Source organism: Choristoneura fumiferana, chromosome 8 (assembly GCF_025370935.1).
Source record: "Choristoneura fumiferana chromosome 8, NRCan_CFum_1, whole genome shotgun sequence".
Taxonomy (NCBI): Eukaryota; Metazoa; Arthropoda; class Insecta; order Lepidoptera; family Tortricidae; genus Choristoneura; species Choristoneura fumiferana.
In genome coordinates this window covers 6,320,713-6,343,789 of record NC_133479.1, presented here as the reverse complement: position 1 = coordinate 6,343,789, position 23,077 = coordinate 6,320,713, and the positions used below count along the sequence as shown (strand labels likewise).

The 23,077-nt window shown below is 37.1% G+C and overlaps 1 protein-coding gene across 1 annotated transcript in view; it reads left to right on the top strand.

Annotated features, from left to right (window-relative positions):
- Positions 1 to 1,179: 1,179 nt before the first annotated feature.
- LOC141430341 (uncharacterized) overlaps positions 1,180 to 23,077 on the top strand; it is a 27,782-nt gene continuing 5,884 nt past the window's right edge. Inside the window, exons 1-3 of the mRNA XM_074091001.1 lie at positions 1,180 to 1,410; positions 6,840 to 7,231; positions 12,071 to 12,162. Coding sequence (XP_073947102.1) covers positions 1,180 to 1,410; positions 6,840 to 7,231; positions 12,071 to 12,162 — 715 coding nt within the window. The remainder of the gene's footprint in view (positions 1,411 to 6,839; positions 7,232 to 12,070; positions 12,163 to 23,077) is intronic.

Genomic DNA, 23,077 nt, shown 5'->3' with positions numbered 1-23,077 from the left:
TAAATGAAATATTATCCTAATAAATTATTGTACTTAATATTTCTGCATTCATTTTATTTATTACGTTAATAAAATATAATAAATAAAAAGTTAACACAACATTCATTGTCTATTAGGCGGTACGAAGGTCAACTAGTAATAACAAAAAAAAATGGATTCTTGCTTAGTAACGCGACGGTCGGCTGTGCGTCTCTCGGGAGACGCTTTACCCGCAGTGTTAAATGTTTCTGTTCACCGCTCTTGTGGCAGCATACCCTTGAAGCGTCCTTGTCCACACGCTGGAACGACTTTACTACTCCCGCAAGCGTCATTTCTTCATCGACCGAAGTTTTGCTGTTAACAGGCGTGGGGTCGCGTTAGGTGACGATGAGGGCCCATGAGGTGACGATGGGGGCCCATGAGGTGATAATGGGGGTCAATGAGGTAACGATGAGGACTTAGATGACGATGGGGTAGCTGAATCAGCGTTGGTGTCTTGTGTGTTCGTAAATGACCCCCAAAGGTTTTCAATTAACATTGCATGCGCTGGCGGCAACTTAGACTGCTTCTTTTGAACATAAAATTCGCACATTTTGAATATAAAATTCGCGGGACTTGAATTTGACCAAGTATAATAACTCAATTCAATTTAAATACACGTTAAAAACATTTTTTTTTAGGAAAACGAACTGACTTCCGCACTTAGCGACGAACGCTAAGCAAATGTGGCATGTGGCTGATATGTGGTGAATCCAGATTTTAAACAAAATGTTATTAATGACTTGGTTTGTCACAATTGAGTGTTATTATTAAACTACCTACGTAAATTATACTTAAGTAAAAAGTGATTAGACTAACCGTCCTTTAAAAATATCAAGCTATTAATGACCTTAAAAACAATATACGTACTTACTTAATTCATTTCTTAATACTTAACTAATTTGCTGGTAATGATTAAACTAAATTCCTTAACTTACGTCATACCTAAATATTAATTATCTAATGAAATTGTAGATAAATAATTCATTAAATAGCTATTAACGATATCCTTTAAAAGTCAGATTTGACTGTAACAATGCCACATTTTCCTGCCACTTGTCACAGCGCGAGGTAGTTTCTTTGGATTCTAAAGTGAAATTTAGAAGTCCAGAAATAGTACTTGCAAATTTGTGTTGATTTGTATATATAATTAAAGGTAAAATGGCTGAAAGATACTCAGTTGAGAGAAATGAAGCTGAGAGGCAGATAACCGAGAGAAGCGTAGCTGAAGATCGCGCCGCCGAATCATCATCACCATCACCAGCCTACAGCAGTCCACTGCTCCACAAAGGCCTCTTCTATGGCGCGCACTCTGCGCGGCGCGACGCCGAATGCTTGGATGGAAAAGGAATACCTACAGAGCCAACAACCAGTGACCACGAACAAGATAAAGTCAGTCCACCTATTAAGAGTCCTGCCGACGCTTCGTATTCCCAACCGTGGTTGATAGGCAGGGAGCTTTCAGTCCAAATTAATTTTGAGTATTTCCGTGTTCATGGTTTTTCGGATGATACAATACAATATAATACAAAGACTCTTTATTGTACACCAGAAATAATAAGCGATACAGAAAACAGATACACGGAGAAAAAATTACAAGGTAAGCGATCTGATGACTTGGATTCCGACGACACGGAAGATTCCGACGATTCCGCTGATACCGATTCCGAAGCCGTCTCACAGGGGACATGACCGACCCCCCAAAATCGTAAACGGCAAATTGAAAAAACTATTAAAAATTTACAAAATAAAAACGCTATTTTTTGGCTCTATCCGCGATGTTTTATTATTAGTTCCCTCCAAAATTTCAGGCCGCGACCGCGCCTGCACCACACCACTGAATTAGGATACCTACCTACCTAATATCTTTTGGTGTTTTACTGTACCACACAACACACGCCTGTACGCCAAATGGGGTGGGCAGAGTACACCAAACGTTACCCTTTCGGAGCCACTTTTAGCAATTTTAGCAACATTTTTTTTGTTTTTTTTTTATTGTTATTGTTTTTATTATTATTATATTTTTTTTATTTCTTTTTTTGCTGTACCACCTTGTATTTATTTATACCCATAGTCTGACAATAAAGTTTTTGTATATTGTATTTTTCGTTTCGTTTTCACGCATATATACTGTATCGTCAAGTTAACATACAAGAACTAGTACGCGAACTTAGCTTTACTTATTGTTGTAAATAATATTGTAAAAAAAAAGTTTTTACTACTGTGAATAAACTTATCCTACTTCCTATACTTATATTATAAATGCGAAAGTGTGTGTGTGTGTGTGTGTGAGTGTGTGTTTGTTACTCCTTCACGCTAAAACGGCTGGACGGATTTGGATGAAATTTGGTACGCTGAATGTCTAGAATAACACATATGCTACTTTTAATCCCGATATTCCCGCGGGATAGGGATAAAATCTCGAAATAACATCCGCTGGGTTTAGAGTCATGAAATTTGGTATGTAGGTAGGTAACTGCATATCTGAAATAACACACAGGCTATTTTTTGTCCCGATATTCCCACGGATAAAATCTTAACATTTCGACTGCTGGGTTTAGTCCTGAAATTTTGTTCAGTTGTTCTTAACACAACCTCAATAAAGATCACGATATAAATGGGATTTCCGAGGGGAATTTTATAAAATCCCGGAATTTTAATTGTACCACAACGAATAGTTTACGCGTGCGAAGCCGCGGTTAAACTCTAGTACTACACAAACAATGTACCTAAGTTGTAAATGTGGTACAAATTAAGATCAAATGTGCATCAAATGCACGCAGCGAATAATTATCATTTGTAAGCAAAATGCAGCAGCTTTTGTTATTGCTCCAATCTATTGTGAATTGCACCACACGTGTAGTACGGTACGTGATTCAGTTTCCTTGACTGTACCTATTATCTGTACCTACTGCTTAATTATTGACGGTGTTCAACAGAGAGTCAATTGTATTGTATTGCATTGTTATTGTATTATTGTACAGTCAACGTCATAAATAAGTGATCATTTTTGTACCTTGTCGCTATTCAGTCGTTACACAATTTCGTTTGGCTTTTCGAACATGACGTTAAAGTGACAAGGTACAAAAGTGATCACATTTATGATATTGACTGTACAGCAACTAGTACATCGATTAACTTTGTTATACTTGTCATATTTTGTTGTATTTAATAATCTTAAGAATTATTATTATTTTCTTCACTTTACACTTAGTTTAAACTAACTTAGGCTCACTTGCAGTAAACACATAAATCTCGAGTTAGCGTTAAGCTCAGTTTAGTAGTGTCAAATTGTATGGAACTGTCAAGCTTAAGCCTGGATTAACTACTAAATCTAGATTTATTTTTTCCTGTAAGACGGCCTTACTTAATTGAAATATTTATAATTATTAATTTAATTACAAATGGAAATGAAATTTAATCAAATCGTTGTAATTTACCTGACCTACTTTCTTTTGTATTCTATTCTAAATCCTGAAATTATACTCTTATAACGCTGTAATTATTTAGATTCTTTTTTCTTTATACTATGTTTAGTAAAAAGGAGGCCGATATTATGTAATGCTACTTTGAAAAATGTTTGGTTATAATTAAGTAACAATAAATTATAACATTTCATTGATCTGCATGGAAAATCACTTTGTTTGTATCAAAGCTCGAAATTTTAAATGTAGATAGATAATAAATTACTTTGATCTTACACTTTTTGTATCAATTCAATTTACTTTCCACAAGTAGGCCTTTATAATGTTTTAAAGTCCCGTTTTTGGTACTTAACTATTATGCACCTTTAGGTATCAACCGTGATTTTTTCCCCCGATAGTTTGAAGAGTTTTAAGATAGCCGTTGCTAGGCGACTCGGTCGCCTTAGCAACGGATAAAAACGCTGAAAAAAAACACGTTTCTTGTATGACGACCCCTTTAATTTGTAACTTTATTCAAGGACTATACATACTACATAGTAGCATATATAGTCCTTGCTTTATTTTATTTTTAGTATTTGTTGTTATATCGGCCACAGTAATACATAAACTGTGAAAATTTCAAGTGTCTAACTTTTACGGCGAGATAGAGCCCTGTGACAGACGGACGGACAGACCGACAGACAGACAGACAGACAGCGGAGTCTCAGTAATAGGGTCCCGTTGGCACCCTTTGGGTACGGAATCCTAAAAAACAAATTTTAATACAGTATTCTATCATTTTTCTCTTAGATTTGCTGATCATTTGATCATCTTCGTGATCATGGTTTTTATCTCAAAAAAAGCCTATTGATTGGTCTCGAAGCATTTATGTGTCCAATTTCAAGTAGCTAATAATATCAAATATTATTGAGCTCTAAACAAGGTAAGATTCGGTGCAGATAATTAATTTGTCATTAGAGTACAAAAAGTTAACGATTAAAATCAAACCTGTCAACAAGTAGACACTAGTCTTCCACACATTCCAAAATTTAAGTAAATCTACGTGTAATATCAAGCACCTGTAATACACAATGACAGCAAATAATTGTTGGGCTTCGATAAATAAATAGTAGATTGTACAACAAGAGCATAAAACGAGCCATTTTACCCCAGGCGTTCATATAGCTACCCGAGCCGCTACGGCGAGGGTGAATAGACAAGGGGAAAATGGGTTTAATGCTCAAGTTTTACACTCTGCTTTTCACTTAGATTGCGAGGAAATGAAATAGCAACAGTGGAAACAATTGTTCACTTGCTAGGTACCTTTTATTTTCCATGGATTGCTATATAATTATACATTTGTAGTTTAGTTGATTTATTTTGATTGATTTTTAGTTTTACGTAAAATAAAAATTATTAAAAGAATGTATCTAAACTTTTTTGTTTGTGGCTGTTGACACCTGATTACCTTGGTCTTAGACTTGTCTTAGACGAAGATTTTACTTTATGCACTAGAGCATAAAAAGTAATTTTATGTCACCTAGATCCAGCATAAATAGCAACTTAACGAGTATGAGAAGTGAAAAAACTTTTAGGCAGCCGCCGAGTCGCGTTGCTCCGAAGAGGAAGGGCTACGGATTAGCCGGAAACATGTCGGACTAAACTCGATTTAAGACGTGAGTTACCCGGGTCAATATATTTAATATGAGTGAGTCTCACGGTATTTTCATGTTCAAAACTATAGCTCTCAATTTGGAAACAATAAAATTTGGTCATTATTTACCTACCGATAACAGATAATTTTAAGGTTAGTCACGATTGTATATGGGCACACTGTTTCTAAATTACTTAACAGATTCTAGACTGCAAGACTATTTTTTCTTTTTAAGGCAGTCAGGTTTTTGTTTTTTACAAGCTATTCTTTAGTTTCACCTGTCCCGTTGTCTGTCTGTCTGTTTGTTTGTAATTAAAACTCGCAAGTACAATTCTTCCAGTAGTTTGATTGATTTGAAATTCAATACAATAATCTAGTAGTGACATCCTAATAGTCTGGCCAGGATCGTCTCCACAGGACGGAACTCTTCAATGGTAAATGGCATCGACTTGAAATTTGGTATTAAAATGTACTTTGGGTGACAATACAAGTAGGTCTGTATAGTCAACAAAAAGTACAGTCGGCAAAAAAAAGCTTGTATTAAAAATGAAATTTTTACTAATTATTTTTTGATTGTCTTTGTAATTATTTTCAGGAGAAGGTTTCTATGAAATCGGTACATAAGAGTTTAAAAAAATAATTAAAAATCTCCACACAAAAAGAGAGTGATTGATTGAGACAAGATTTTTGAAGGGCGAATTTAATCTTTGTCATTAGTAACTACAGATACCAGTGCAAAGCCAGGGGTGGGCGGTTGATGAAATATAAACTTATTTACACGTGTTATTTATAATTTTATTAATTTAAAAAACAAAAACATTTTCAATAATTTACCTATTCCAAACCTAAATCCTAGGAGTACCTATATCGTCCCATCACGCAGGCAGCATTCCCGCGTTGAACTGCAATTGAGATTCTTTGCGCGAGAAAGCTGCCGGCGCGAGGGTTGCCTGTTGCCTCCCTTAACCTATTGCTGAGCTCCCTGTGTAGCTCCAGCGCACCCTTACCCCAAGGACCTAGAGTCTCGACGCCGAAAGCAAAGAAATGATATTGGGCGCCGAGACAGCTATATTTTGTGACCTTGAGGCGTTCCCGGGCGTCTGCCGCCGCCCCCGCACATTTGGTAGTTGCTGGTAGGTAGGACGCCGCCAGGGTATCTGTACAGGTAGCGTCCCACACCAGCACACGGCCAGTCTTCCAGGGTATCAACGACATTCCGTCAGGGCGCTTGCCATCGCTCCGTACAATCTGGGGCTCCAGAGCAGCGGGAACGTTGGCACTAACGAGCGCCCTTCTGAGAATGTCGTTGAGAGCGGCGTGGCGGGACAGGCGGCCAGCGCCCGAGGAGCAGGAGAGGCCATGGTGGCCGAGATGGTCCACTGGAGTCCCACAAGAAACACAATTGTGATTTGCGCAGATCCCAACTCCCAGCCGGAGACCAACAGCTATGCGTAGAGTGTCTGGGTCGTTAAAAGTTCCAGTGTTGGGCGAGGGGTAAGCATGGAGCCAGTAACCAGATTCTGGCTTGGACACAGCTAACAGTCTGGACCGGTCCCTGCCTGTTGAAGGTTCTATCGATGTCTGTAAGGTGGTGACGGAGGCTATTGTATCCCAGGCCCTTTGCCTATTGTGGTTTAGAATTTGATTTGCAAAATTGTACATGTAAGTACAGAAAAAATAATATACCGCTTTGTTCGCGTTAAGTATGTATTGTATGTACCAAATTATTATTAAATATAGATATTTTCTATACAATAACACAGCAACCTTTCCGGAACTTTACTCTTTTCTCTGGTACTCCTCCGACGAACTGTGACCTGACGTTCTCGTTGGTTCTGCTGCGAACTGACGAGCGAGTCGAAGATGCTGGTGATATTATTCTAGAAGATGACTTGGGGGTTTCAGGGGCTGGCCCGGGGGTCGCAGGTGGTGCCCCGGGGCTCGCAAGATACGACGACGGGATCGTCGGAACAGTGATCTCCTCTTCTAAATTTTCTAACGACTCTGTATACGCCGCCATTAACATAGCCATCCGATCCGTGACGGAGACCGCAGATCGAGAACCTTCGGCTTCAGTACCACACTGCTTGCAATGCATTCTGTCTCTTGATAGCAACTCAATGAGACCACGCGCTGTCACTATAAAAGGCATACTGTGAGTTAACAGCAGCGAGGCCAGCTTTTTAAGCAAAATTCATTCATTTGCAATTATTTATTCAGGTATTCGTTTTTCATTAATTACTATATTAATGACAGCGATAGCGATTTAAATTAGTTATTAGATAATTGCCTATTGCTTAATATTTTGTCATTCAGTTAATTATGAGGCATCATTATAAAAGAAGTATCGAAATCGGTTTTGCGTGGTCATCCACTGTGTAGGGTTTCAAACTAGTGTACAGGGTGTTCGGTAAGTAAAGGTTATCTGGCCATGCCAGGAAAAATCATCCTAAGTCATGGGTGGCGAACCTTTATGGGTGAATGTGCCAATTTTTGTGAAAACCGTAATAACCTGGAGTAACCTGGCTATGACGTGCCATCATAGATTGTTGACATCGTGGTTGCACGAATGAGTATCAAACTATTAATTAAGTACAATTATTTAATTATGAATTCGATTATTGGTGACGTGCCCGGATTTTTTTTTCGCGTGCCATAGAGTTAAATGTTTGGTAAAATTTTAGGTTTTGTAAAAATCATCTATGTATATTTTTTAAGGTAAACAATATTAGATTTTTGCAGAAATAGATTTGCGTTAAATCTCAAACACGCCTGATGGTAAGTGAAGATGTGGGCTAAGATGGAACACGCTTGCCTCATAAATGCCCATTCACTCTTAGATTTGCAGACGGCTAGATTGTTAGCGATCAAATTTCTACAAGCGATGTTTCTTCATGGAATATGCCATAATAAATACGACTGTTCGCAACTTATTAATGAAATAAGTTATGTAGTTCCTATGCGCTCTGTGAGGAGGGAGACGCGCGCCTACCGGCTGGTTATTATCTATATATATATAACCAACCAACCAACATTATACCCATGTAGACATATTCCACCTGTCCACCTCTAGATATAGAAAAGTAATTCTAGATACCTCGTAAACATTTAATACCCTTATAGATAATTAAGCTTTATTCTAAAGCTTAACCTTTATAATTTTTTGTATAAATAAAATATAAATTCAAAGATTGTCTCATAAAAGCATTAACATCAAAGCAATGCATAAAGTTAATCAGTATCTATTAGAATCTAAACGATATAATATATAATTAAGTTCAGGTATGTAATATCGATATCTACTTAATTGATCTGAGTTTAAATGTATATCAGTCCGATGCTTGACAACCGATTATAGTTTCATAGTACTCTGTGGATAATTTCGTTGATTGTACATAGAGGAACACTTTATTGTAACTTACATTGTAATATGTTGTGTACAATTGTTTATTATCCCTAAAATAAATAAATCAAAGAACACACACGCAGGCAGGGAATTCCACTCCTCAGCTGTCCGGATAATAAAGGACGAGCGAAAACGCTTTGAGCGAATTTTAGGGATGCTGGGGGCCTACCATGATCATTTCATAAACGATCCAAACGCTGAGCAGTTCAATTTAGGCACCTAAACTGAATCGTCGAAATTGGTACCACGACGTTTATTTCTCAGAGCTGAGTCTCAATGGTTTATAAGTAAATGAAAGACCGATATTGTCTCTGGTCCGAAACTGAAACGCTAAGTCGCGAAAGGGATGCCGCTATATGCAAACCAAATTTTGCATACTAAAACCTCTTTATTTCCTTTGGAAAACCATAACTCTATGTCATTCCGTGTTCTTAGCAACCGTTGTGTTGATTACAAATAAAATGTTACGCTGTCACTAATCCACGAGTCTCTTTTCTCACTGAAAAATTAGTTTTATCAACGAGGAGTTAAGAAGCACAATGTCGTGAGTACCTATGAAAAGTTATAAAACTTGAATAAAAGTTTAAAAGTTCTTGAAATTTAAAAATATTCCAAGTAAAACACTTACAATTCCAAAAGAATTGACAGAATGAGTAACTTATACTGAATCGCTAAATTTGACATTGAAGCGATTCAATTCCCACTCAAGTTAAGCGTCATGGTACGAAAGCCGCTTGAAGTGAGTGAATGAAAATGTCTGCATCGCTGTCGCTGAATCGTGCTTGAACTGAATCGCAAAAGTAACGCCGTGGTACGAAATAGCGATGCAGTTCAGTTTAGAGCCTAAACTGAATCGTATTAAGAGAGCGTGGTAGGCCCCCTGACAACATAATACGAGTTCTACGCCCTGCTTACCTACTTCTGGTCTACCTGTGACAGAAGGTGGAATAAAGTCGTGTAGTGTTGATACACATTCTCCCTGCTTTTGATTGTGATCAAAAGATTTTGATTTTGAACTTTTAGCCACCACATGCACTGACTTGGAATTCAACCTTATTATGACTTTGTCCCATTCGGTGTCGAGACCCTTGGTCCGTGGGGTCCTAGCGCTTTAAAACTTTTTAAAGAAATTTCGATAACATAGTAGACGTCACAGATGACCGAAGAGCTGGGAGCTTCCTCGGACAAAGAATTAGCCTAGCCTAGCTATTCAAAGAGGAAACGCTGCCAGCATCTTCGGGAGAGACCTTGCCTAAGGAGTACTCTTTATGTAATTTATTTTATGTAAGTTTTATTTTATTTTATGTAGGCAAATTTGTTAAGTACAGGACTATTTATAACGTAAATGACATCATAATAAGTACTTGTATTCGTTATAAATTACAATTATCCATTGTAATTATTGAAAATACTACTAGCTTTAAAAATATCCTTTGTCAGGTATGTATTCGATAGCTGCTTTTGATTCAGTGGTAGTAAGCTCCAATAAATGGGGGCTGAATATTAAGGGTTAAAAAACTTATTTATTTTTGTCATCTTTTATTTTTTCAAGTTGCATCTGTACGAAGCCAAGGCGGGTAGCTAGTTAAGAATACCAAACGTTTAGTCGTTCACGAACGCAAACCCCGCAACTCGATCGATTGTTACTCGGATCTTATTCCTAATGTAGGTATCCATTCCTCGGACCCAACGTTTTCTCCGCACCCCGACATTGGCGAATACCCTTAAACGTTATTAATTTCATAGACGAAACGGAGCGACAAAATCGTGTAGGTGACAAAGAGTATAGGAGTAAATACGCCACAGAGACAAAGGTTGGTAGACGTTCTTTGTGGAAAAAGCAAGTGCTACCCTCGCCTAAAATATCAATTAGGCACTGGCCAATTAGTGTATGGTTTATACAGTAATTGGTCACGTTGCAGTAATTGCCCACTTTTATGTTTTATATGAAACAACAATAATACAAATAATTTAATGATAAAAGCGACTAGATTATTATAATTAGCGCAATATTTGTTATGATTTATCACCACTTTTCTTTGTAAATTTTTGATTTTCGTGGCCAATTACGGTATGGTTTACCCTACTTAAATATTTATTTATCAACTAGCTGTTGTCTACGACTCCGTCCGCGTAGAATTCGTTTATCGCAATTCCCATTTCCGGGGAAACTAGCAATTTTCCGGGATAAAAATTATCCATATCCTTCCTCGGCACTCAAACTATCTGTAGGTATACCGATTGTCATCTAAATCGGTTCAGCGGTTTAGACGTGAAGAGGTAACAAACAAACAGACTTACAAACTTTCACATTTGTTATTAGTGGGATTATGAAAAAATATGTAACGCGAAAGCAAACACGATACGCACGTGAGTTGTACGGCCGCTCTATGGAAAGCAAAATTTCAATATCCGATTTTGATAAAAAATGTCTAAGAAGCATTGCTAGAAAACCTGCTTTCAAATAAAAAATCGGTTTACCCGTTTAAGAGCTACGGTGCCACAGACAGACACACGACACGACACACGGACAAATAACGACACATAGCGGTCAAACTTATAACACGCCTCTTTTTGCGTCGGGGGTTAAAAACGCGCTTCTATGCCGCCTTTTAAAAACGTAGTGTGCAAAAGCTATAAGGCAAGACTGGCTAAACAGGCTGTACAGGCCCGCGGACCACAAATTAGCTATGTATGTATGTCTACCCGTTGTTTAGCACCCATAGAACAAATTTTGCTTAGTTTGGGGCTGGGTCAATTGGTGCAATTTGTGAGAAGATATTATTATTATTATTATTTCATTCATTGTATATCATTATCGTCAAATTTATGGATACAAGGCAACGATAAACATACTTATATAGATAATACATACTTAAATACATATTGAACATCCAAGAACCGAGAACAAAGATTCGTATTATTCATACAAAAATCAGCCCCAGCCGGGAATCGAACCCGGAACCTCAAGCTTCGTAGTCAGGTTCTCTAACCGAGTGTTTTTTAACCTGTGGGACGCGACCCCATGGGGAGTCGCGAAGCCTCTTTTGGGGGGTCGCGGAGCCCCTATTAGATGCTAGAAAAAAAAACTTTTTTTACTGAAGTCCTAGTGTTCCCATCTAGTAGGGGCTCCCTAAAGAGGCTAGGGGGTCGCGACCTACAGGTTGAAAAACACTGTACTAAGGGATCTATCTACGGCGGCTCGTCAGTGAGCAGTGTTGCCACCTCAGATATATTTTTTACCCTAATGCTACGCGAAATTACCCTAATTAGGTACTTTAATTTTTTTTATAAAATCTAAGCAAATAAATGAAATTTATTAATAAACTAGTAGCTTAACTACTACACCGTTTCGAAACATTCTGCTTCTATGTCATCTGCAGTATTTTTTCATGAAATCGTACATTTCATTCGAAAACTTTTTACCCTAAAATATCCTAAAACCTAATTTGTTACCCTAACTTGTATAAATACCCTAAATTTAGGGTATAATACCCTAAGCTGGGGACAGCGGAATATATCAACAACGGGCTTCGCAGTTGCAGCATTATCATTTGTACGTACGAGTACGACTTAGTCTCTGTGCAGTCTTCTGACCGATCGTGAGTCAGCACACCTGACGATCTCGTTTCTATTAACCGCCGGCCTCGACAAATATGGAGTGTTTGCTCGCCTAATTCGTACGTGACGCATTACCCAATTATTTTCACGTCGTTTTCCTCAGAAATGATAGAGATTTATTTTCACTTCGGATGTTATTAGAGTAGAGTTAAATCATGTAGCTAGAGCTTTTTATAACTTTCGACAAGCTTGTGTGTAACACTTGGTAGAACCCTACGGAGTCAGCATTTGCCGCACTTAATAATAATATTAAAAAATCTTGTTAATGTTAGAGTCTGTATCAGTGCAGTAGGTAGTTATTGCCAACAGGATTTCTTGATTGGATTGAAATTAAACTCGATACGTTTATATTCACAGCTGTATATAATGTCTCAGCATATAGTACACAATGAATACTTATTGCTTAAATACTAGAGATGGATAACTCACGTCTTAAATCGAGTTTAGCCTGACATGTTTCGGACTAATCCGTAGCCCTTAGTCTTCGGAGCAACGCGACTCGGCGGCTGCTGCAACACGCGCACTGCGCGCCGCCGCTCTGCTCGCGCGACTACCCGACGAAACTGACACCGGCACACAACTACCCGCGTTTTTATCAACATTTTCATTACAACTGTCAAATGTAGGGCAGCACACAAAACAAACAAAATCGCTCTGTAAAGGTACGTTCACACACACCCATGACGCAGCACGCGTATTTAACACCGTTTTACAACTCGGTACCTACCGTCCAACCACTATCCCGGTTAAAATTCGGATGACGACCAATCTCGATGGCTTCACGCACTTTCCCCGGAATGATTTTTTTTTCTCTCGCAAGTACAGATACCCTATCAAATTTAATATAGTGCGTCGAATCCGAGTCCATTGAGTGCTCGGCCATAGCAGACCCTTGTCGTCCTGTTTTCTCATACTGCGTATGTGTGCACTGGTAGTTTCATGTTCAAGATGAAGGATAGGTTTATTAACAGTCTTTAAAGAACACATGATAGCGAGCAGCGTCCATAAGGGAAGAGAAGGTGGAAGCGAAGTGCCAAATAAACTATAAGATTTGACAGATACTCTACTTGTACTCTACCAATGTCACTTAAATAATTTGAGACACTGTAAAAGAAGCCAATCATGCTTATGATCCTATATTTCCGGTCAGCAGAGGCTGCCTGCGACAGGGATCCACCATAACCCTATGTTGAGTATCACTCGACTCGATTTCAATTGTATCGAGATACATGTGCAGATAGTAAACAAAGTGGGTTATGCCTTTGGATGTAGTGTTCGGGGGATGTGCCTTTTATGTATCCAAGGGTTGTCAAAAGATAATTGTTTAAAATATTGCTCTTCCCATAAAAATTTAACGTGACAATAGACTTTAATAACTGTATCTGACTGGCTATAATATTTTATATTACACCTAAACCTTTTACTCACGCGTTCCGGTGAGAAAGGTTTTTGACAGACGGACAGACAGACAGACAGACTACAGAGTGATTCTATAGGGTTCAGTGTTTCCCTTTTGAGGTCCAAAATCCTAAAAAATGAGTACAAAATCTTTTAGACTTTGCATACATACGTCTTTACAAAAACATGAAAATAACAAACCAATACTATTTGTACTTACATGGAACTATTTATAGGTTATCCGTTTTTTTATTAAGTATAATAATATTTATGACGTTGAATCAAGTTTATTTTACTTAACAACCCTTGTGACTCCCTCGAAACAATAATGTCATATCATATGGAACGCTTCGACGTTCAAATCCTAAACTTGTTCCTGTAGGACGTTGAGTTTTATACGTACTGGATAGAGCACACATTCTGCTGTTGCCGAGCTAAATGCGTTATTTGTGTTGAGGTTATGGCTTCCAATAGTATTTCAGATCCAATGTTCTCTTGTTATTGTTTTGAATACGATATTGAAGCATGAAACAAATAACTGTACTGTCATACTCGATAGAGACATATTCTCAACTTCGTTCGCGTGTTTTTCCATGGTCACATCGTTTTAGGGAAATCAAGGGCAAGCAGGGGCGGACGGTAAGTTTGTTGGCGCTGGGCTAATGCTACTTGGTTGGAGTTTACATACTTAATTAATCAACTAATTGCGATAATATAATAGGTCTACAATGGGGGTCAGGGGCCCATTATTTCCGCGGGGCACTGCAGCCCAAAAAGCCCTTACCTATATTAATCTGCTCCTGAGCGTGAGTCGGACTCACGCACCGAGGATTTTGTACAAATCGGTAGATATCTCTGAATATCCAGTGTTAGCAGAGTCTCGCTTGGATTCCACCTTTTTTTCTGCGGTTTTTTCTGGACAGTCGTTTTAACTATAGTACAGTTAACTTACCACGGTCTAACATTTTGTAATCCACTCTTTTGCTGCCGATACTTTGAACTGGCACGATGCTTACGTGGTTCATTATCTTAATTTCATCTGTGGAAATCCCACCAATATGCGAAAGATTGTAAGTCTGTTTGTTTGTTACCTTATTAAACAATTAAATATTTATCACGTCTAAACCGCTGAACCGATTAAGACGAAATTCGGTACCTATACAGATAGTTTGAGTCACAGGCACGCGGAAGGGCATAGAATTTTTTATCCTGGAAAATTGCATATGTCCCGTGGGATAACGATTGAATTCTTCACGGTGGGAGTCGCGGGCAACAGCTAGTTTCAAATAAAATTTACGAGTATCTACTTAATAGAGCACAAAAGTTTACACGAGTATTTCCAAGTGGGCACTAATTATATTCAACTGGCCTTTGTCCGCGGCTTCGCCCGCGTGGTATTCGGTTATCGCTGTTCCCTCAGGAACTGTGCATTTTACCGGGATACAAAGTAGCCTATGTCACTCTCTGGCCTATAAACTATCTCTATGCCAAAAATCACGTCGATCCGTCGCTCCGTTTCGACGTGAAAGACGGACAAACATACACACAAACATACAAACACACACACTTTCGCATTTATAATATTAATATGGATTCCACTATAAAAGTTGTCTTCCACAGTTGTCTTACGAAACTTATATAAAAAATTAGTTATTAAAAAATAAGTTCTTAGTAAAAATGTTTTGATACAAGCTTTCTGCTGGCTCAACTTTTTGTTACTGTACGCGTATAGTTTTTCTCTTATATTGTTCTTATTGATGAACGAGTCTTTACCTTTAGCTCCTCTAGTCCGAACCATTATAGATGTGGTAGTCGAATGAGGGCTATCGTTTTTTGTCTCACTAGATGGCGCAGGCGTGAGGTTTTTAAGTATGGCTTTCAAAGTCTGTTTTTACGGGTGTGAAAACAAAGTTTAGATTAAAATCATATTTAATACACCTTAAAACCGTACCATAAAAATATCGAGCATGCCACAGTGTTGCATAGTCCCCGTTTTGTTCGGAAAAAAGGGAGGACAAAGGTTTCCGAAAGACAAAACTGTCTCAAAACACAGACATTCATTGTCCTGGAACGCATATTTGCCATAATTAATTTCAGATATTACAAAATATTCACAAAATTATTCTAATTATAAATAAACCCGCGTAGCTCACACCTAAAAACTATGAGACATTTCGGAGACCTCACGCTACACAAGCGCCTCTAGTAGCGAATTCATACGCGATAGCCCGCATTGAAAATCCGCTGAAAATTACATTTTCTATTACGCCTATGTGCTATGCCAGACGTCCAGCTACATACAAAAATTCATCCAAATCCAGCCGGTCATTTCAGCGTGAATTTACTCCTATAAACCAAAATCAAAACGTTTGATCTGTAAGTCGGAAAGACCATCATTGCTAAGAAGAAACTTGGCAACAAGGCATTTTTCTCAAAACAAAATATACAACTAAAATTATCTTAACTATGACAACAATAGCATAACTACGTAAATTAAAAATACTTAAATAAAATAAAAATTACATAAAAAATGCAGGGCTATACTGAGCGGCAAAAAATCTGGCCCTCAAATGTATGCAGAATCGGTAATTTGTTTGAAGGGTGGGCCAAATTTTGTGCCGCCGAGTATATTATGGAGTCCATATACACACTCACAAATTTTTGCATTTGTAATAATACATAAGTATAAAGTAGGTTAAAATAAAATAACCTTTATTTGTATATTTATAAACGTGTTAGTACAACCTCCTAATATCCATATTCGCTTCCCGGAGGGTGTATCGTACTAAGTATTACTTTCTGCGTTAAACGTACCTTTGTGGACCTTAAATTTCCATTTTTTTACCTTTGATGGTATCGTTTGTCCATACAATAGAAACAAAAGTTTGCATGGACTTGACCCATGGCTTGGGGCTGTCTTTAACCGTCGAGGAATAAAGAATTTTTTTACAGGGAAGTAGGATTTGACGCTCGACTTGGTAAAATTTGGGGTAATTTTAGGACAATATTTATTAAGTCAGTTTATTATAGTCACGGTTCCATGGTCAAATATTATTTGATAAAAAAATGTAGAAGACAAGAGAAAAATTAAACGTAGTGACCGGTTTGAGCCATGTCTTAGAAAAACCTTACTAAATTATCTATACTATAATGATAGCACAATTTTGAACATGAAACTACCGTGAGACTCACTCATTTTGAAGACCTAAGCAGCTCCTGCAAAAACTTTCATAGCAACAACGGGCAAGCTCAGGTGGTTAATATGTTTTAGAATTAAACACCTTTATAATTTAAGTAAAGATCGTACTCTGTTACTTTTTCAAAGTTTTATTAATTAGGTACTCCTGAGATCCTCCGTAACATGGTCCTTCAAACCGGATGAGAGTTACGGGCTTCAGATTAGTCCAAAACATGTCGAGCTAAACTCGATTTAAAACGTGAGTCATCCGGGTCAATATCATTTAATAATGTTAGCCAAATTCAAATAGTTTATTCTGCAAGTAGGCCGCTGAGGGCTATTTTACACGTTTTTTTTTAACTACCAACGCTTTCGGGAAGACCATCATTGCCAAGAAAAATGCACCGCAAGGAACTCAGCAGAAATACATTTTTCAAAATAATTAATTACAAATAGATAATTACAAATAAAATAATTTTACAATTAAAGTGTTATTTAATTAATTAATTAAACTGCTCGTTTAGATAACTCCATTTTATAAATATAATAGTGTGACGTCATAACAACATAATTCCCGCCGTGTTGCTTAATTAGTTAACGTGACGTTAGCGATAATAAGTAGGTACTTATGGCAAAGATGGTTTTCACCAACTCACGATTCTCCCCCTCTCCAACATGCCCAACGAAAATATTCTTGCTGAGTCTGTCTACTATACTCACTGTATTCCAAATATTTGAACTTCAACAATTATGTTGTAACACCATGTGTATATTTGTAACCTCCTATGTTGACAAATAGAGATACTTTTACTTTGACTTTCACTGTGATCTGTCACTTTTTCTGTCAAGTTAAAAAAATTGGCACAATAAAAAAGGGATATAAAAACACAAACACAACCTGATTTAAAACAGTGTAAGTAATCGATTCTGCTCTCGGTTCTGAGCAATTACTTAACCCACTTCTCTGTTTTTTTTAATAACACCTAGTACAGTCAGCATCAAAAGTAGCGATCACTTTTTTACTCTGTCGCATTCGCATTGGCAATCTTGCATGGCGTTTGTCTAGTACGTGGCTTTAAAACGACAAAGTACGAAAGTGTGCAGCTTCTTTTTTTTGCTGACATCATCATCATCTCAGTACTGCGCACATCAGAACAAGAGGCTTGGGCTTCCTACAGTGCGGAGAACTTCACACGCACTGTCGCATGCAGTTTACCGCAAATGTAAACTTATGTACCTAATTCCGCACATGAATTCTTGCGAGCCGGGTTTAACCCACGACCCTCTGGAGAGGCGTAGGTCAAACGACTAGGCAACGGCTTTCTTTTTTTTGCTGACTGTACATACAAAATAAAGTAATATGCAGTAGATAATACAGAGTACCCAATATTATGATAATCTAGTCTTGAGATTGATATTCAAACCTTACCTACCTAATTAGCGGAGCAAGACCAGTCAGCTCATCTTTAGTAACCTGCACGGAAATATTTACAGAAACAGGTCTATTGGAAGTTTAGCCGATTTCGCTGACTTTTGGTATACTTCGGACGCCCACGTACCTGTCTGAGGCAAATAATGGCTGCTAAGCTGAACAATAATTACTTCCGAACGTATTTAGCTGAATAAAGTCAAAAATGTGGCTTGGTACTACGTAATATACTTTTCAAATCGAAACTAAAAATACACATAAAGAAAAAATAACCATGAACTGAAACTTAACTATAAAGTAAATACCTAACTTAAAAACTTAATAGGTACAGTCAAGTGCAAAAATAACTATCTATTCGAACCTCTCAAAAATATGTTACTACAGCCTAATTGCATCGGAAAAAAGAGTCTGTGGTACTTATTTTTGAAACATTGAATAAGTTCTTACTTTTACACTTGTCACCTACTGAATATACTTATTTTTTATAAACATTCTGTAGTAGATGCTTATGGAAAGCAGGTTAAATTACAAGTAGAATTATAACAATGTTAAAATCTGTTTGTCCACTAAGTAGCAATAAGGTGACGACCGGACAGTCCATTGCAGTGGTTAGAGAACCTGACTACGAAGCTTGAGGTCCCGGGTTCGATTCCCGGCCGGGGCAGATATTTGTATGAAAAATACGAATGTTTGTTCTCGAGTCTTGGGTGTTTAATATGTATTTACTTAAGTATTTATCTATCTATCTATATATTTAAGCGTTTATCCGTTGCCTGGTACCCATAAAAAAAGCTTTGACTTTGGGACAGGCACGTCATATTTATTTGTTTAAATATTTATTTATTACTTACGTATATAAGTCCGTGCCGTGCCCGGTTTTAGAATAGGACTCACCCATCTCTTTCCGTGGGTGTCGTAAAAGGCGGCTAAGGAACTTGATGTGAGATTGGGTAGCAGCGCTCTCTATTGCCAACTACGAAAACCTGACTCCGGCACCGTGGTGTGAAATACATCCAATAAAAAAAGAATTATCTAAATCGGACTACTCTGTAAGAAGTTATGCGTGGTCGTACATTACAATCAGTGAGTGAACAATCAATCATCCCCTGTTTTCCTACCATTAGGGTTGATTTTTTTCCCAAATTTATATGGGACTATCTTGGCAGTATACCCTTTCCAATAAAAAAGAATTATCAAAATCGGACTACTCTGTAAAAAGTTATGCGTGGTCAAAAATAAAAATAAAATTTATATGCGTTGACTTGAACACCTTTTCCGTTTTTTTCATCGGTTAAAAATTAAATCTTCGAGGTAAGGCTAAAACATATGGCGACATAACCTAACCACCAATAACCTAACCTAATTACATTTTTAATACAAGCTTTTTTTGCTGACTGTACTTGTTGTTGACTGTACTTGCATTGTCACCCATACTACATTTGCATACCAAATTTCAAGTCGGTGCTCTTAACCGTTGAAGAGTTCCGTCCTGCGGAAACGATTCTGGCTGGACTACCAGGATGTCACTACTAAATTATACATGATTACGTTTATAATTATGATTTACATAGGTATGCCAAATTTTAAGTCAATCCGACTACTGGAAGTTGGTCGAATTTAGTTTGCAAGATTTGACTAACCTTAGATAATATTTTTAATTTACGGATTTTTAAAAATCGGATTTATGAAGAATCCGAATAGTAACATTAGGAGTTTTAAAAAATTCGGAATTATAAAAATCGGTATTTTGAAATTCATGATTCCGACTTTCGGAATTTAGTTTTTCGTATTTATGTAGTACTAAGGACGCAACATTTTCGTCATGAAAATGGTCCACGCACAATCTTATTTTATGCCAAAAACTGAGCAAGTACTGGCTGTTTGAGTTTATCTTAGTCACTAGAAGTAAATAAAAAAAATAGTTACTTTTACTCCCTAGGGACTAAAGTAATCACTTTACTCCCACCTCGTAAGGCTTATTTGACCTACTTTAGAGCATGAGAAGTGAAATAATGTTTTGCCATCGTATTTCATCGGATAAGTTCGTATTAAAATGACATGTAATAATGATATTACCAATAAAGAGTATGAGTATGAGTATTTATCTTGATTTCTGAAATACCTTCAGTAAAATTTTGTAAGCTGGTTGAGAAAGCCAGATAAATACGAACTTACCCGACAAAATATACATACATATTTATTATATCTGGTTAGGTACGTTAACTCCGTCAGTTAAATTAGGAATCAGAAAATATTGAACGCGTATTTTACTTTTGTTAGTCCAACAAAATTACCACACGTAAGGCTCTAATCTAAATACGTAGAACCAGTATTAAAAATATAAACAACAAAATCACGTTTCGTAGCCCGATTTTATCCGTGTCCAAGTTAGGAACCTACCTTAATGAATTACACTACGACTTCAATATGCAGGCAGCACGTGATAATGATAATCTATTGTGAAAAGGTTACAGCGGATTGCCAAATTATCTTTTTGTCCTAATTACTGCTATCACAGGAAAAGGTGAAACGTGAGACATTAATATTGAAAAGACTTGAAATAATCCTAATTGCTGGCGATGTTTTTGCAATTAAAGCCAATATATATGCAGCGATTAAGGCACTAGGGAGATTTAGACCCAAGTTAAGTCCGCAGTGGAGCGACGTCGATGGCAGTTTGAATAATATAACGCGGTGGAGAGTAATTTCTTGTGAACTTTTCTCGGTTCAGTCAAGATAATTGGGCGATAGGATTTTTTAGAAGATATAAAAGATGTTTTATTACAAAATTTAGCATAAAAATACTTTTTCACGTCTCATGCTCTTAAAATGATACTTTAGTCTCTGCATATCGGAACTAAAGCTCCTCATTAATCTCTAGGGATTAAAGTATTTTTGTTTAATTTACTTTGGAACCCCTAAACAGCCAATACGGTGTTTGCAAATGGAGGATTCTTTTCTATACCTAGACAATTGCAAAAATGTTTAAAAAACACAATTTAATTTCGTGAAACGCATTAATGATAACGAATATGAATCTTTTCAATTATATTAAGGATGAATTAATTTTAGTCTGCGTAGTCCAATTATTAGTTATAAAATATTTTTCAGTTTTGAAATTGTAACGTTAAATAATTGAAACGGCTAAATAATGCAAGCATTTAAAGCGTCACTATAAAAAAAAACAAAAGAATACACCGCGTATTAAATTTATTGATATTTGATTTTTACACAGACGTCCATAAGTCGTATTGAGCGCACATTTTTTTTATTCCACTGGATGGCAAACGAGCAAGTGGTCTCCTGATGGTAAGAGATCACCACCACCCATAAACATCTGCAACACCAGGGGTATTACGGATGCATTGCCAACCTAGAGGACTAAGATGGGATTCCTCAAGTGCCATTAATTTCACCGGCTGTCTTACTCTCCACGCCGAAACATAAAAGTACAAGCACTGCTGCTTCACGGCAGGATTAGCGAGCCAGACGGTGGTAGCAATCCGGGCGAACCTTGCACAAGGTCCTACCACCTGCATTTATAAAAAGTAATACTTATTGTAATTTTGAACAAAACGTATTTTTTTTCCCTCGCATTAAAAGTACCACTCATTTACGCAGTCGCTATCGAGTACGGTCACTGTAAACTCATGGGTAGTGTTTAACGCGAGACTAAACAACCATAATGACACTCAAACTATAGCCACCCTCGCTCTGTTCGGGTGGCTAAACATCTCGTGTCATTATGGCTTGTTTTAGTTCCTTATTGAATTTGCTACCCCTGTTTGTAAACTTTCCATATATATGTTCCTTAATGCATCCTCAGACATCAACTGATCAGATCAGACAGTTTTCTGCCAATAGAAGTTAGTTATCCAAAATATTTTTTGAATGATTTTACCAATTTATTTTTAATGCCTTGATACAAAACCCTCATGAAAGAGGTGTATTTTTTTTTACTATGATGGACATAGTTTACTTATTTATCAAATGCTCCATGAATATTTCAAATCGCTAGTATGGTTCAAAGGATAAAATCCCTTTAAGTTGGGGCAGACAGTTGGACGAACGAATGGAAGACGGATAAATATAGCAACATAGGTACTTATTAATATTTTTCTTCTAAAGGACTCTAAATATCTATTAAAAACCGGCCAAGAGCATGCCGGACACGCCCGAAATAGGGTTCCGTAGCCATTACGAAAAAATAAGTAATATTTTTCTAAGGATTTCGTATTTTGTACGGAATATTTCCAAGTTTAGGTATATTTTATATTAATTATATATTTTATATAATAATTCTCAAGAAAACTTAACCGTTATAGTTTTCCTTGTAAGTTTGATAATACTTATTTTTTCACCCACCGGTTTAGATTTTAAGGGACGACGCTCGTTTTTAATAAAAATTTGCACTTTAAAGTTCAATATTTTGCAAACAAATCACTGGATCGAAAAATCGTCTTATATAGCAAACCCCTAATGGTTTTAAAAGATCTATTATACAACGATACCCCACACTATAAGGTTAGATGGGAAAAGAAATCACCCCCACTTTACGTCCATGGGAGGCACACAAAAAAAATTATTTTTTATTTTTTTATTCTATTTTTTTGGATACTTATATTGTAAAATTACAGCTTTCTAGAATTGATAGCCCCTGAGCAAAGCACGGACGGACGGACAGACAGACAGACATGGCGAAACTATAAGGGTTCCGTTTTGCCATTTGGCTACGGAACCCTAAAAAGCGGTATACATTCAAAGAAGGGTCCAGTGGTAATTTGATCTAGGGTTATATTATTGTTGGCTTAAACTTTAAGCATAGTTAATCCTACTTTTCATAATAAATACGAAGGTTTGTATGTCTATGTGCGTACGTGTATGTTTGTCTACTCCTGCCACGCCAAATCCTATGTGTGTGTGTGTGTGTGTGTGTGTGTGTACAGGTAAAATTAGTTAATACTTAAGA